The following is a 14,140-nucleotide window of genomic DNA, read 5'->3' on the forward strand; positions in this document are numbered from 1 at the left end:
GCTGTTAAAATTGGTGGAGTTGGGTTACACTGTTGCAGGGAGAAAAACGCCACCCTGTATTCTTTTCATACATGAGGCCTCTCATGGGGCAAGAATACACATAATTAGTCTCAAAACCACCAGTGTTTTACTGTGTGGATGCAAACCTACAGAAGCCTTGCATCTGATGTCCTCATGCTAATCTGCCTATAAATGACACCTTTACACTGTAGGGAAATGGAAATGGCCATGCATAAAATGCCCTGGAAACAACTGAACAGGGGAAATCCAAACTGCTGTTGGGGGTGTTCTAAAATGAATGCCTCTTAATCAAACTGTGGCTGCCCCATCCCTGGCAGTGCTCAAGGCCAGGCTGGACGGGGCTTGGAGCAAGGTGCTCTAGTGGAAGGTGTCCCTGCCCGTGGCAGGGGTTGGAGCTGGATGAGCTTTAAGGTCCTTTCCAACCCAAGCCGTTCTGTGACTCTATGATTTAACAAAAAAGCAATGAGACCGCACTGTGTCTGTACGTCCTTTGCAAGTATCAGCTGGCAAAGCCTCCCGACACCCTCAGAGTAAGTGGCACGACTCTCAGTCGCGATCTGGCCGAGCACGGCCGCACAACAGTGAACCAAGCCGCGACCCAAAGTTCTCCCGTCGCCGACGCCAACAGACCCTCACGCGGGCTCAGCATCCGGAAACCCCCGAACGGCCTCGCCCGTTTCCGCCACCACTCGCCACCTCGGGCAGCGGCGCATGCGCCATGCCATGTGTCGCGAGAGGTGGAGGCTCGCGAACATGGCGGCCTTATGCGAGAGCTTCACGCTGTGCGGTTTGGGTCCCAGCAGCGGTGTCGGCCTCGATGGCGGTCTCCTGGCGCTGGAGCCGGGCCCCGACCGCGACCACGTCCTGCTCACCGACCGCGGCAGGACGGCCACGCTGTTCAAGGTAACCGCCCGGCCCCGGCCGCTCGGGAGGTGTTGCTGCCGCTGCCGGGCAGCCCCGGCCTGTTGGAGGGTCTCCGGGCTGGGCCTCGGAGCCGCTTTCTCTCCTGCCCCGGCCGGCCTGTCACCGGGCGCCCGCTCCCCGCTATCCCGCAGCCGAAGCAGCGGGGACTTGGTGCGCGGCTTCAGCTTGCGCCCTGGGGTCGGGGAGCGGGGCCGGGCCGGGCCCTGTCCCACTTCTGTCCATCTCTCCCTGCTATGCCCTGCTCAGCTCACCTCTGCTGTTCCCCGGCCTGTCCGCCAGTGGAGCAGGTGTCAGCCTGGGCTGTTGCTCGTGCATTTCTCCTTTTGCCGATTCTCTCTCTCGACTCCAAGAAATGCTCCCGTCCCGAAGCAGCAGGGTACGTGACGTTGTTCCCCAGTAGCCAGGGTAACATGCGTTTTGTCCGGCTGTCAGATTTCTGTCAGCCACCTTCCTGTTGGTCGGAGGATGAAAGATTTTAGTTTGCAATTTGAAACCAGAAGTATGCTCTGGTGTCTTTTAACATTTATTTCAGTAGACCATAATAACACTTAAGCAAAACATTTGGCTTTCACATTCAGGTCACTAGGGACTGTATCTTAGTGGTTTCATGATACAGTCTCCTTATCGGTTGTTCAGTCCCACTGGCAAGACCATACTGAGAACATAAATAAGTTGGTAAACTTGCCCAGTGTGGCTGCAGGTGGAGGAGAGTGGATTGAGTACCCTCTAGCAGCAAGATGTAAGTCATATTTAACGTAAGTTTAGACAGTGAAATTCATTGCTCTTGGTCTTATATTGAAATTGGAAGAGGAAAAAGTGTGGTTCTGTGCTTGATTGTATTAGTGAGTAAAAGTAACTGACTTAAGTGATAAAGAGTAGTGTTTTCACTTTTGAAAAGCTGTGCCTCATACCTGTGTTTCATGGCGTAAACCCATGTGACTGTTACAGCTCAAACGGATTTCTTATGTGAAAAGAAATAGTTCAAATTAATGTAGAGTTCTTTCATGTTATTCTGAGATTTTTGGTATCAAAATCAAGAACAGGGATGCTCAAGCAGGTGTTCTGAGTATAGCAGTTCTGTGCTTTAATATGCTCGTTCAGTTCAGGTGTGGCTGCCTTGCATTTTCTTGCTGTTGTGAGGAGAATCCCCAGGGTGTACCACAATAAATTTTAATCATAGTGTCTTTGTTCTGACTCTGCCAGGTCTCCGATCAGAAGCCACTGGGCTGTTGGTCTGCTAAACACGGGCAGATTATCACCTGTCCAGTTGTATGCAACTTTGAGACTCATGAATATATAGCAGTTCATGATGACAAGGTGAGATCCTTATTATTTTCTAAAGGGGAAAAAGGATGGGGCTAGTCTTCTGTGGGAATGTAGATGGGGAGAAGTCAGGGGTGCTGCATTTTTGGTTCAACATAAATGCATGGAGCTCTTGCCACTCTCTTGCAGTTCAGGTTCCCTCTTTTCTTTGAGGGGATGGGGTGGGCAGTTCTGCAGCTGCACAATATGTGTTGTGCAACATGAAGATCACCTCTGCTGAGCACAGGTTGTGCAGTGGCCTCCTGAAAACTGCCTCATTCTCAGGAAGAGATTCTCATGCATGTGTTCCCCAAGGATAGGTTATTTCTGTTCTTGCAGACTGGATGGCAATTACAATTGCATGACTACTGTACTGAAATGGTTGTAATGGTTCATACCTGTGTCCTTGTCTCATGTTGTACAGTTAAACATTTCCTGTTTGTGTGTGTAGTAATTGCTCAGCACATGCTGAACTTTTGGCTTTTTTGTTATTGTTGATGAAATATTTTTTCCTGACCTTTCATTGTTCTTCTTGAAGGATTCTCTTCCAGATCAGGTTGCATGTATGTTAATCTGTCTCCATCACTTTGATCTATTAGAATTCTGCTGTATCTTTTTTCCTTAACCTCACTCTTCCCTTCCCTTCCTTTCCAATCTAGGATGTATGAGCTTAGTTTATATTCCTCATGTTTCTGCTTCAGCTTCTTTCCGTGCAAACTTCCTGGTCTCTGTTTCCACATTAAGGTTACTGTGAATACGTTCTGTATATTTTCCTCCTATGTTTCAGGGACATGCAATTTCTAGTATTGTGCATCCTGAGATGTGTGTATATTACTGTTTTACAGTGCTTAAAAAATGATGCTTTTCTTAAAGGTTTTAAGAATATGGAAGAACACAGACGTTAACTTGGACAAAGCGTTTAAAGCAACAGTAAGTCTCTCATATGTGTTTACTTTTATGTTAACAATTTGAATCCTGGGGGAGGGAAGAGATGCTCATTTTCATAGTATTGGTAATATTACAGTTTAGCTGACCATGGTCTTGTGCTTCATGATATTCTGGAGTATTGTGAGGAATCCCTTTGGGCTGAGAGACCTGATCATCAGGTGTTTATCTTAAAATGATTGGTATCCCAAATTCAAAGTTTCAGAGGACTTTCTTTAAAGATGATGTCCAAATAGAGTCATATGTATGTTCAGATACAGATTTTTCTGTTCTGCTGTATAGCAGGTGTTTGAACTCCTTACCCTCAGTTACGGTTCTTCTGATGAGATTCAGAAGTGTGATGCTCTTTGGGATGCTTTTCGTGGCTTTTTGTTGGCTGGAGATTTGCATTGTTTATAGCATTTTGGCAAATTGCAACTACTATTTCAGCTACTAGGTATATTATCAAGCATCTTGCAGGGTCATCATTTGTCTGTTATTTATTGAAAGAACTTAAAAAAAAAAAAAAAGGATGGGTAAAACACTTCAAGGTAATGTACCAAAGAACATAGAATTCTTTGTATTTTCTCTGCAGCTTTCAGCTGATGTGTACAGAATACATTCACTACCCAAAGGAGGGCCAGTGGTACTATTCAAAGGAGGGGGTGTTCGAACTTTAGATGTCCTTTTGGAAGCCCCTCAACAAGAGATTGAAAACATTATCTCAGATGAAGTCATCAAGTAAGTGATACAACTTTATGAAGCTTTTTTCTTGCTCAGAGGAATGGACGGTGATGAAAGTTGTTCCCTTTTTTTGAAGGGATAGGGGAGAGATCTGAAGACACAGGTCATGGGGGTGGCTTGTTTTTTCTAACACATTCTTGTTAAAATCTTAGCACTCTTTTATATAAATATCAAAAAATTTAGAGGCTGCCTAAGGAATGGTGGGTGATATGACTTTAGATGTAGGCCTAGAATATGGAAGATGTTCATACAGTTCCTGCTTTTAGGTGGAGTGAAGCCTTTATGGAACGTCAACAACCCGTCTTGATTTTCGCTACTGAGAAAGTGAGTTGAATACTTATTTTAAAATAACTTTACTAGCAGCAAATCTTAAGTGCTTTTTCTGACATCCGTCACCTGTTTCATTGGATTTTAAGAGCTTTTAGTGAAATCATTATCCTGATTTAATCAGTATCCCTATACAACAATTAAATTGCAGTTGTGTTGCTTTCAGGGCTGAGGAATGTGGCTCTTAGAACTTAAGAGAACAAGTAAGATTAAGTATAGGAGACATTGTATTACTCTTCGTTGCCTTCAAATACTTTCTCATTGTGAATAAGTTATTAAATATGATTTCTGTTTTAATAAAAGAATTACAGATGGATCTGTCTTTATTCATATTCTTCTTTCTGTGAGGCCATTTGTTGCATAAAATTAGAATTTTCATGCTTGAGTCTGCAAACTTTTCTCAATTAGGCTGTATGTAGAAAAGCCAAATTCCTAACTTTGCATAACATCTCAAGTCAAGCAGTTCTAATACCTGAATTTGTTATTTCTTCTTTGTGCAAATTAAAGGAAAACTTTATTTTCTTTTTTGTTTTAGAATGGAGATTCCTTTGTCTACGTACAGAAACTTAAGATGAATAATCTACATAAATATAAGCTTGAACAACAGGAATTATCTAAGGCACTGAGTTTCACAGCATATATAAAAAATCAAATCATCACACTTCTGTGTTTGTGTAAGTTATGTTTTCTAATGGGGTGTGATAATAAAGCAGAGAATTGTGTGGAAGGACATAAAATGTTGATACTTATGAATTATTGTTTAATATTTTCAGCTCTTCAAACTTTCTAAAACAGACAGTGGTAGAAGTAGTAATTCAACCTTCCTGATGCTTTAATGGCTGCATAAGTTCATACATGTTATGACTTGTATCTTGCAGACCTCGTGCTAGCTGTCCTTTTGTTTTGTTGCTTTGCATCATAACATATCCTAGAAACATCCTGTGTTATTTCTTCCAGCATTCACTGGATTTTGTTCTCTTTGGATGTCCTTTTGCCGTATTGTATCAAACAGTTTTTCCACAATAACAGATCATAAAAGAGTAATGATTCTTCTTTCTTTTTTTTGGCAGCTTCCAATGACTGTGTGTACAAGTTTCTGATACCTCTGCAGCAAAACATGGAAGAGGAAGAGCAAATTTTGCCCAGGTCACTACTCCTGAACCTTTCGGTATCTGGAAGTGTTCTAAAAGGAACTTCTTTCGTTGTTCTTGATAAAGACCACATTGCAGTGTTAGGAAGTCTAGCTACAGCTGGTGAAGAATCCAAAGGTAACAAGAGTTGAGAAGATGCAGGAAGAGAACTTATGGATGGAGGGGAGTTAAAGGGGCCTGGACATATGTAAAAGGACCTATGCAGGGAAATAGCTCTGATGTCCTCTAAGGAATCAGTGTCTGCAGTAAGTGAAACAAAACACTTCAGTCCCATGCCTAAACGTTTGGAACATGGGATCACTGAAATTTAGGCCACTGAACATTTTATAAGAGTGTTCTTTCTGACTGGAAGCCGCAGTGGCTGTTGCCCGTTTTGCCACAGCTTCTTGTTTCAAGCTATTCCCTGGAAAACTAACCCACTTTAAATACTTGACTTGAGCTCTAACCAGAATGTTGAGTGGTTACTGACTGAGCTATTTTGAAACAATTATTCTTCTTTCAAGTGTTTGTAGCTGAAAGTAGCAAAGGTAAATGTAGCATTTTTGTTGCACTTTGGCTTTGTAACATCCACCTCCTACTTTCCCTAGAGTGCCTAACCATATGGAATACAAAATTTCAGACATTGCAAACTTCAAAGGAGCTGCCCCTGGGAACCAGTGGACAAGTAGGTGGACAAGTCTTCAATCTGTGGTCTGTAAGCTTTGTGCATTTGGCATGATAGCAATGAAGAGGCTGTCTTTCAGAGTTCTGCTTCTGTCTGGAAGAGCAGAGAATACCAGGTTCTGAGACAAAATTAATACTGACAGTTGAGCTGTTTTTGTCAGAATGCTGCCCTGTGGCAATCTCTTTGATAATTCAGTACCTTCTCACTTCTGATGGACTTGATTATTTGTTGAGAATTAAACAGCAAATTAACCAGAAAACCCAGCAGTTTCTATTCTGTTCAGACAATCTGTAATTGATGGGTCTAAATGATGCCTGCATCTCCCTATATAGCATTTCAAGATGTTCAGCTGTCTGTTAATGGTAAGTCAACTGACACCTAAGTAACAAACTTACTAGTGCAATAGAGCTGTTGGCTGGTTTTTATCTTACAATTTCACACGAGGAAATTAATGTCTTGGAGCAGCTGCTTCTTATTTGTGCATTTAAAATCAGCAGTTAAGGAAGGTCTGCTAACAAGTGTTAAAGCTACCTAAAACAATGTCATCTTACCAGTGACTTGTAGTTGAACTCTGTAGTAAGGAGTTACACGTTGGCTTCTCTGCTCATCTCATAAAAATATATTTTCCTATTTTGTAGATATGGTGTTATGAGAAAAAATTCTTTTTTACTCATGGGAAAGTGCTCACAGTGGTTATATACAAGTGTGAAACATCATCCTTGGCAGCCGCTGTGGGAAAGCTCAAGGACAGTCAAGCCCCTGGTAAGAATCTTTCTAATTACGTGAAAAGACCTCGTAAAAGGAAAGCTTCTGGAATTGTATAGAAATTATTTCAGTACACGCCCATAAAATCTGTTGAATCTAAACAGCTTGCAGTAACGTAACACTGCCCTGTGTTCCTCACTGTTAAATTTACTGTTGGTGAAAGCACCAAAGTACGCAAATGTCTGAATTTCTTGTGGCTTCACTTAGCCTTGGTTGTCATTCAAATAACTGGAATTACTGAAAATGCTGGAATGCCAGCTTTGAATACTGAAAGCAAAATGAAGTGCTGTCTGCTATAAATTTTTTTCAAAGAGTTGAAAATAATTGATTAGATTGAGCAACGTAAAACCATAGTTTGTAGACTTTAGTTTTAAATTGCACTGTCATAGTGTCTTTAATTTAGCACTGCACTGGTAAAATGCTGTTGCAAGTAATGCTCACAGTAGATTATGTAATAATTTACTTATCTTCCTCTGGGAGGCTGAATGGAGAAACAGTATGTAAAAAGGCCCACAAAATTACTTCCTGCTGAGATAAACCTGGAAACTCTCCTGTCATAAAGTGACGTGGATTATACTTCAGAAAATACTTGTTAGTATAAGAAGTTGAGTAGCATTTCAACTTGAATAAATGTGCTTTAAGTGCTACCTTCATATAGTTTTGTTCTGTGTTCACAGATGTGTCTTCGTTTGTAGACTGGAATAACCTTGGAGATGAAGAGCTCGTGATTTCCTTTCAGTCCCAGCAGTCTGTAGCTCTAAAACCTGAGTCCGGAATGACTGTAAGTTAGCATTAGGAGCATGCAGGGTTTTTGTTTTCATTCTCTTGTCTCTTCCCCAGTGCTGCTCCTTTTAGTTTTAGGGCTTGTAGCAGAAAACATTTTCACTTTGTATTTGTTACTTATTATTTCTAACACTATGTCTGGAATTGAACTACCCAGTTACTGATCATAATCTGTGCAGCAAGTTGATACACAAAGTTCCTAGTTACCTTGATTGAAATCCTTAAATATATATGAACTTTTTTGAGCTGAATAATAACATTTTTTGTTTCCTTTTTCTTTGTAATAGTTAAGATCAAAAAAGAACACTGTTGCTAAAGTACAGCCAGATACCTTATCAGTTGGGCAGCTCTTACTAAATCTGAAAGTAAGTAAAGCAGATATCCTAAAGTAGTGGTTTAGACATTCTCAGAATATTCTAGTTGTCTCTGAAGCTATTATCTTTTTCCATGTCCTCTTGCAAATATCAGGTTGGCAAAGCTGCCTTGAACAGGTGAGTTGGTGGATATTGTGCAAAACCAGTATTTGAGCATGATGAAATTGAAGTTTTGTCATAGGAGTATGTTTGAGAACTGTACTATACAGGGCTGATATAACTGAGTTCTGAAAACTTGCACAAATTTGTTCATTTGAAATGACAGTCTTTTCTTGCAGTAGATAAGGTGGGAGGATATTTCACCTGAACGTGGGGGGGGGGGATTTTTTTTAGATTCTTATTTATGGCTTTAATTTTGTTAAAGATAATTTGGATCTAGAAAGTGGAATTGCTAGGAATTCGACTGCAAATACAGGTATGTTCCTTTCTAAAATCTGCTGCAAATGTTGTGATGCTTGAAGTTGCAGCCTTTCCTATGTGAATGTACCTATAGTTCAGCTGGGGCTGGACGTCTTGGTAATGTTACTGAAGTAACAGGTGAATAATCCATGAGCCTGAGTTCAGAGTGAGAAATTACCCTGTTTGGCTCTTTCATGCTTGAGAGAGAGATACCAAAACACAGAGTGCTAAGGATATTTTGTAAATCATTTTTAGCTTGAATCCCAGAGTCAGTCTGGTTCTACTTGGTATAATTAATACCAGTACAGTGTTCAAACCTATTTGTCAACCTCAATTTGTCGTTTTCAGGATGCTTCTACAACTGTATTTGAAAATGAATTGAGACAAGTGATGTCAAAAGGACAGATGCCAGATTTCCAAGCCACTATTGGATGTGTAGTAACTGCCATTATAAACAGATGTAAAGCAAATCCAAAGTACTACCCTCGAAATTTCTTGTTACAGATAGTCGAAAACCAAGACTTGTCTTACAGGTGATGATGATTCTCAATTTTCTTTATTGCAAGAAATAGCCAATAATAATAATTTTTAGTAGAAATCCAGTTCTTTATAAAGCATTTTTGAATTACCAGAATTTACTATCCCAGTTTCTTATCCTTATTTTCTGATGAAGCTGACACTTCCCAGATGGATTTTTGTGTAAACCAAGTTTAGTATTTTAGCATTAGTTGTTGATGAAGCTTTCAGTGGGTATGAACTATGCAGCATATTCTTTTCATATTTTTACAGCTTATGTCCAGATTTAATGGTTGTTGCTTTGGAGAAAAAAGATCTGCATCTCTTACAAATCTGCTTACAACGGTTTCCAGATATTCCCGAAGAAATTACTTATGCTTGCTTGAAAGCATTTTTAAGGTAAGTTGGAATCAGTCTATTTTTTTTCCTCCTTCTGCACCAAACCAACTCCTTACTAAAAGCTGTGTGTCACCAAGAATGGCTTTGATTTTATAGATGAGCAGTGAACACTGTACATTAAATTCATAATTCTGAGAACAGTTCATGTTGGAATCTTGCAGACTGACAGACTTTTTACAAGATGCCTGTTGCATATATTAATTCTAGAAAGTATGTAAATGGTAATTAAAAGAACATGCCTTTTGGTAAGGCACTGATGGCTTGAATGGCATTTGCATTGTTTTACCTATGTTGTTAGAGTGATCTGTTTACTGTGCACCAGACTTAATTGGGAACTTACCTGGGGTAAGAAGCCCACAAAAAGGTACAGCTGTTGTAAGTTCGCGACAAAACCAGCTTTCATATCCCCAAAGGATGAAGTCTTAGGCATGCACTGTAATCAAAAGAGAAGACTTTGGTTACAGCAATTTTGGTTACTGTTGTAACTGTTGCTCTAGGCTTCCAGAGCAAAAAGGATTGTTTTTCTATTAGAAACATCAGGTCTTGTTAATTTCATACCTTGGTATTGTCAAATATTTTATTACTAAATGGGAAAATCGTAACTGATGCGTTGAAGCAGTCTGAACACAACAGTCTCAAATGATGTATAACCTTTAAATCAGCCCATGGCATAATGTCTAATAATGCAGTAACTAACATTGTTGAAATAAAAGAACAGTACATGTATTGTTCAGGGTTAATAATTACAAAATATTAACTGTTCTCTCATGGTCTTTATTCATTCCACAAGACTATATTTTAGTATTTTTTTTTTACTTTTATAGTAAACTTCAGAGAGTGTGTCCTAATGAGTTGATGGCATTGCTGATTTTAAAGTGCATAATTAAAAGTATTAAACATCTGGAATTTTCTTTTACAGCATTAGTGATGCCTATCTTCAAAGAATAGATCTGAATCTAGAATCTGTTATCTGTTACCTTGATATTGAACTCAACAATAAAGAAGTTAAGACTGAAATTGTAGAAAATGGTTTCAGTACGGAGCTGGAACAAGACATCTGGGAAACTAAAATCACCAAGAAACTCCATGTGACGGGTGATAGCGAATCCTGCCCTGTTGGACCACAGAAGGCAGCGTTACTGTATCCTCTGTGTTTAATGAAGGAAAGTCAGCGTGTTATATGTGACACAGATGTTTAGGCTTAGTATTACTGAAAGACATATCTTCTGCTGTTGTTAGAAGTTTTATTACACTTTTGTAATAATAATAGTTTAACTTGGTATAGGTGATTTCTACAAGTTGTTTCTATTTACAGCCTAAACAATTTTTCTACTGAGTAGGAACTTATTTTATGAGAACTTCTCAGAAACTTTTATCTATTCAAGAGAAAACAGCATCACTGATTTTGATGTTTGTTGAAACAGATCAGCCAGTTACGTACTTGTAGTAAACAAAACTGCTCAAGCTAACTGCACTGTGATGATTCAGTTGCTGTATGTATTTCATGATAGAAATAAGGGAGATTCAAAAGGCTCAAATAGGACATGTCTTAAGGAACTTAGAGAAATATTTTTAGTTAGAATTCAGTTTGCTTTGCAGAAAGTGGTATTTTTTTCCTGCTATTATGTTTTCTTAATAGTCCTGCACAGAAATGCTATCCTCCATTCGTCTTACAGTGAGACATTCCTTTTGCCTCATCTGAAAAACCTTCCAGCTCAGCAAGCTGTTGTAAGTATGTTTAAAAAGTTTTAGAACCTTTATTTTGGGGGAGGAAAGGGAAGAAAGTTTTTCAATTGCATATCAGAAACTTGACACTCTTACTGGAGTCTGAATCACAAACTAAGACATGAAAATGAAATCAAGATGGCTAATAAGATTTAATGTTAATAAATGTCATGTTTTTCCGCATGCATGTGGAACTTCTAATCTTTTTAGTCCACGCTTACTTTAGAAACTGTAAGAATGAAACCCTCTTTATGACCCAGTCCACTTGGAAAATGTGGTTTTAGCAATATTTAGCAAGTAGAGTACCCTTTATTGATTTGGATGCTCTTTAAGAAAGGATCAATCCTAATTTAGTCAGATACATCAGAAACAGAAGTTTAGAAAATCTGAGAAACAAACTGTACACTCTGTAAAAAAAAAACAGTTGCAAAACACATCACACTCCATGATCTCGGACCTGTTCAGTTTCAATATAAAAAAACTCATCTCCCCGATCCCTCAGGACCTGAAATATAACTTCCAGAACTGCTTGTACCATAGTACCTGAGCGTATATGTGGTTTTCCAGGGATTCAGAAAAACCATACAATCAGAAGAAAGCTGATCTTAGCACTGACCTGTCTCCTTGATTTCTCTTTTCAGAAAGAGAAAGAAATCTTTGACTTGTGCTCAGCACAAGATGATGTTGACCTGATTCTGACCGTTACCAATTTATTGCTGGCTACTGAAAGTGAAGCTGGGACTAAAATTACTAAAGTTGATACAGTTTTTAGCAGAGTTCCTAGAAAAGTCCATGTCTAAATTAAATTGCACTGAAACAATCAGTGGAACAGTGGTTAACCCTGAATGTACTGTTACTGAGAATTTTCAGACATCTGGCTATAGATGATGTAAGAGAACCAGAAAATTTATTTGTAATGTGTAGTATACAGGCATCTGTGTTGCTTTAAAAAATAAACTAAAAAGAAATCCTCATGAATATTACTGTGTGCAGGACTAAACTCCCTAGCCTATTAGCTATTTGTCCTTTAAGAATGTTCTGGCTTTTCTACTTTTAGCTGTTTCTCAGGTATTTATACTACCTGTATGTGAAATGCAGTGAAAAAATTACCACCACTCTTCCTGGAACATGCCCTCCAACTGTAAATCAGGTGAGAAGCTACTTCTAAGACTTGTATTTCCTTGGTTTCTGTGGTGTGTAACTTGGTGAGTAGTGAATATGTAACTGAGATCTACATTCATTCTACAAAGTATTATCTATTAGTGTAACCTTTATGAAGTCAGATGTAACACACTTTTTACTGTCAAAAAATAAATATACTGTCTTAGAATATGAAACCATGCATTTTGCATTGAAAATTACTGTTGTAGAGTTCAGCTTTTAAAGCAAAATCTCTGTCATTTGCGTATCATAAAGTGTAAGTGTCCTTTCCTGGTTTGTCTTCAGATTATGGATTGGCTGTGCCTATTACTTGATGCTCACTTCTCAGTTATGGTGATGCTACCAGAAGCAAAAGAGTTACTTTCAAAGCTGCATAAGTTTGTAAGAGCCCAAGTAAGTTGCATCTTGCTTCATTTTAGTATAGACTTTGAATGTGGGTGTTAAGGAGGGGGGCAGACAACAACAAATTATATAGTGAATCAAATGACTGTTCTGCTCTGTATATTCCTTCCTGAGCATGAAATTGCCTTTCTCTCTTTTTGATTTCAAAAGCTGTTATATTTGCTAGGGTGAAATATCTGAAACTGTGCAGAACCACACCTAGTTCCACAGTGTAATGATGTATGAAAAGAATGAAAATTTCTTTTACTGTAAGTATCTGGTTTTTCTTCCTTTTTAGGTACGGTTCTACTCTGAACTAAACAAGATTGAAGGAAGTTTGCAAGAATTACAAAGACTTAACCACCAGAAGGACCCTCATACATATTCTGTTGAAGTGCTGGAACTTATTTGAATTTGAAATGAATTATTAGCACATTTTTTATTGATTCCTTTTATGATGAGGATGTATTAGCACTCCATATTGGGGATGTGAAAAGTTGTTTTCTACATAGGAGGAGCACAGTTACTCTGTAGCTTCGTAGGAGTTTTAAGTTTGAAACTCATGTATTAAAAGCTCTCTTTTTAACTGGATGAGAAGCTGGATGCTTGTTTATATTTTCATGTATAATTTTTATACTTCTGCGTAGTGATAAGAACATCCTAAAATACCACGTAACGTCTGGCAAAGAATTAGTAGGATATTTGCAGTAAGACTTCAACAGATGTTTCATCAAGTGAATTGACATTTTTATTTTACATGCTTCTTTTTTACTTAATATTTAAGTCTGATTAGATTCTTTGGAGTTCTCTTATCTCCACTTGGGTTGAAGTACAGATGAACTTGAGTTTGCTTCTTTGACTTTTCTATTTTAAAGTTGGTTTTTACTTTGTCCAGAGATGACTTTGACATTTACAGACTTAGCTTAAACAGGGAAGGGAGCTTAAGTGTAGGTATAGGGTTGTTATCTAACCTTGCTTTCTCTCTCCTGTGTGTCATGGTACCACAGTGTGGTAGTGTACTCTTCCGTGCTCTCCTTTCCAGTCAACCATCTCCTCTTATGCTGCTTTTTAAAAAACAGAATGGAGGGAGTTGTGTGACAGTCAGTTGTTAGTCTTGAATGACAATAATCCAAGGCTGATTTGACACATCTCATGTCTGATAAGACCACCTGCATCCAGAAGCTGCCTGCAGCTAGGGAGGAGGAAGAGGTACACAGCAGGATCTAGACTCCTCTCTCAAATGAAAGTGCAGCTATTTAATAAGATGTCTTGTTACACTCTGTCTCAAAGATTGCCATCAGCTGAAGACAACTGTTTTCTCAAGCAGAGGCTGGTCCTCTGGAGCATGCTCTCCTGCACAGACTTGCAGAATGAAGTTCCTGGATTTCAGCATAATCAGCTGTACTTCAAGACTTGTGCTTTAGAAATTTCTGAAGCTTTCTGATGTTGAAAGATTGTATCCAAGATGGTTTCTGCTCTTTAAATATTCATCTCTTGAAATGAAGTTTTGGGGGAAAGGAAGCATAAAAATATTCAGGTAAAATTTAACAGAGTGACATGCAACTGATAACTGAAAACCC

General features: G+C 39.0%; 1 protein-coding gene across 2 annotated transcripts; it reads left to right on the forward strand.

Moving 5' to 3' along the window:
- The first annotated feature begins 733 nt into the window (after positions 1-733).
- On the forward strand, positions 734-13,151 carry NOL11 (nucleolar protein 11). 2 transcript variants are annotated; one of them, XM_062612600.1, is made up of 18 exons: positions 735-924; positions 2,149-2,262; positions 3,121-3,177; positions 3,767-3,912; positions 4,182-4,239; positions 4,778-4,916; positions 5,313-5,510; positions 5,981-6,057; positions 6,696-6,819; positions 7,500-7,603; positions 7,893-7,970; positions 8,727-8,911; positions 9,168-9,293; positions 10,213-10,434; positions 10,943-11,021; positions 12,076-12,168; positions 12,465-12,572; positions 12,859-13,151. In XM_062612600.1, the coding sequence occupies exons 1-18, from the start codon at positions 745-747 to the stop codon at positions 12,970-12,972; spliced, it is 2,202 nt and encodes a 733-aa protein (XP_062468584.1). In that variant the 5' UTR covers positions 735-744; the 3' UTR covers positions 12,973-13,151. The 2 variants fall into 2 exon arrangements, with proteins under 2 accessions (XP_062468585.1, XP_062468584.1); XM_062612601.1 differs by lacking the exon at positions 7,893-7,970 and having other exon boundaries at positions 734-924.
- Positions 13,152-14,140: the final 989 nt, after the last annotated feature.

The sequence above is a fragment of the Pezoporus occidentalis genome, unplaced genomic scaffold (genome assembly GCF_034315485.1).
Source record: "Pezoporus occidentalis ecotype Australia unplaced genomic scaffold, CSIRO_AGI_Poc_V1 ctg160, whole genome shotgun sequence".
Lineage (NCBI taxonomy): Eukaryota > Metazoa > Chordata > Aves > Psittaciformes > Psittacidae > Pezoporus > Pezoporus occidentalis.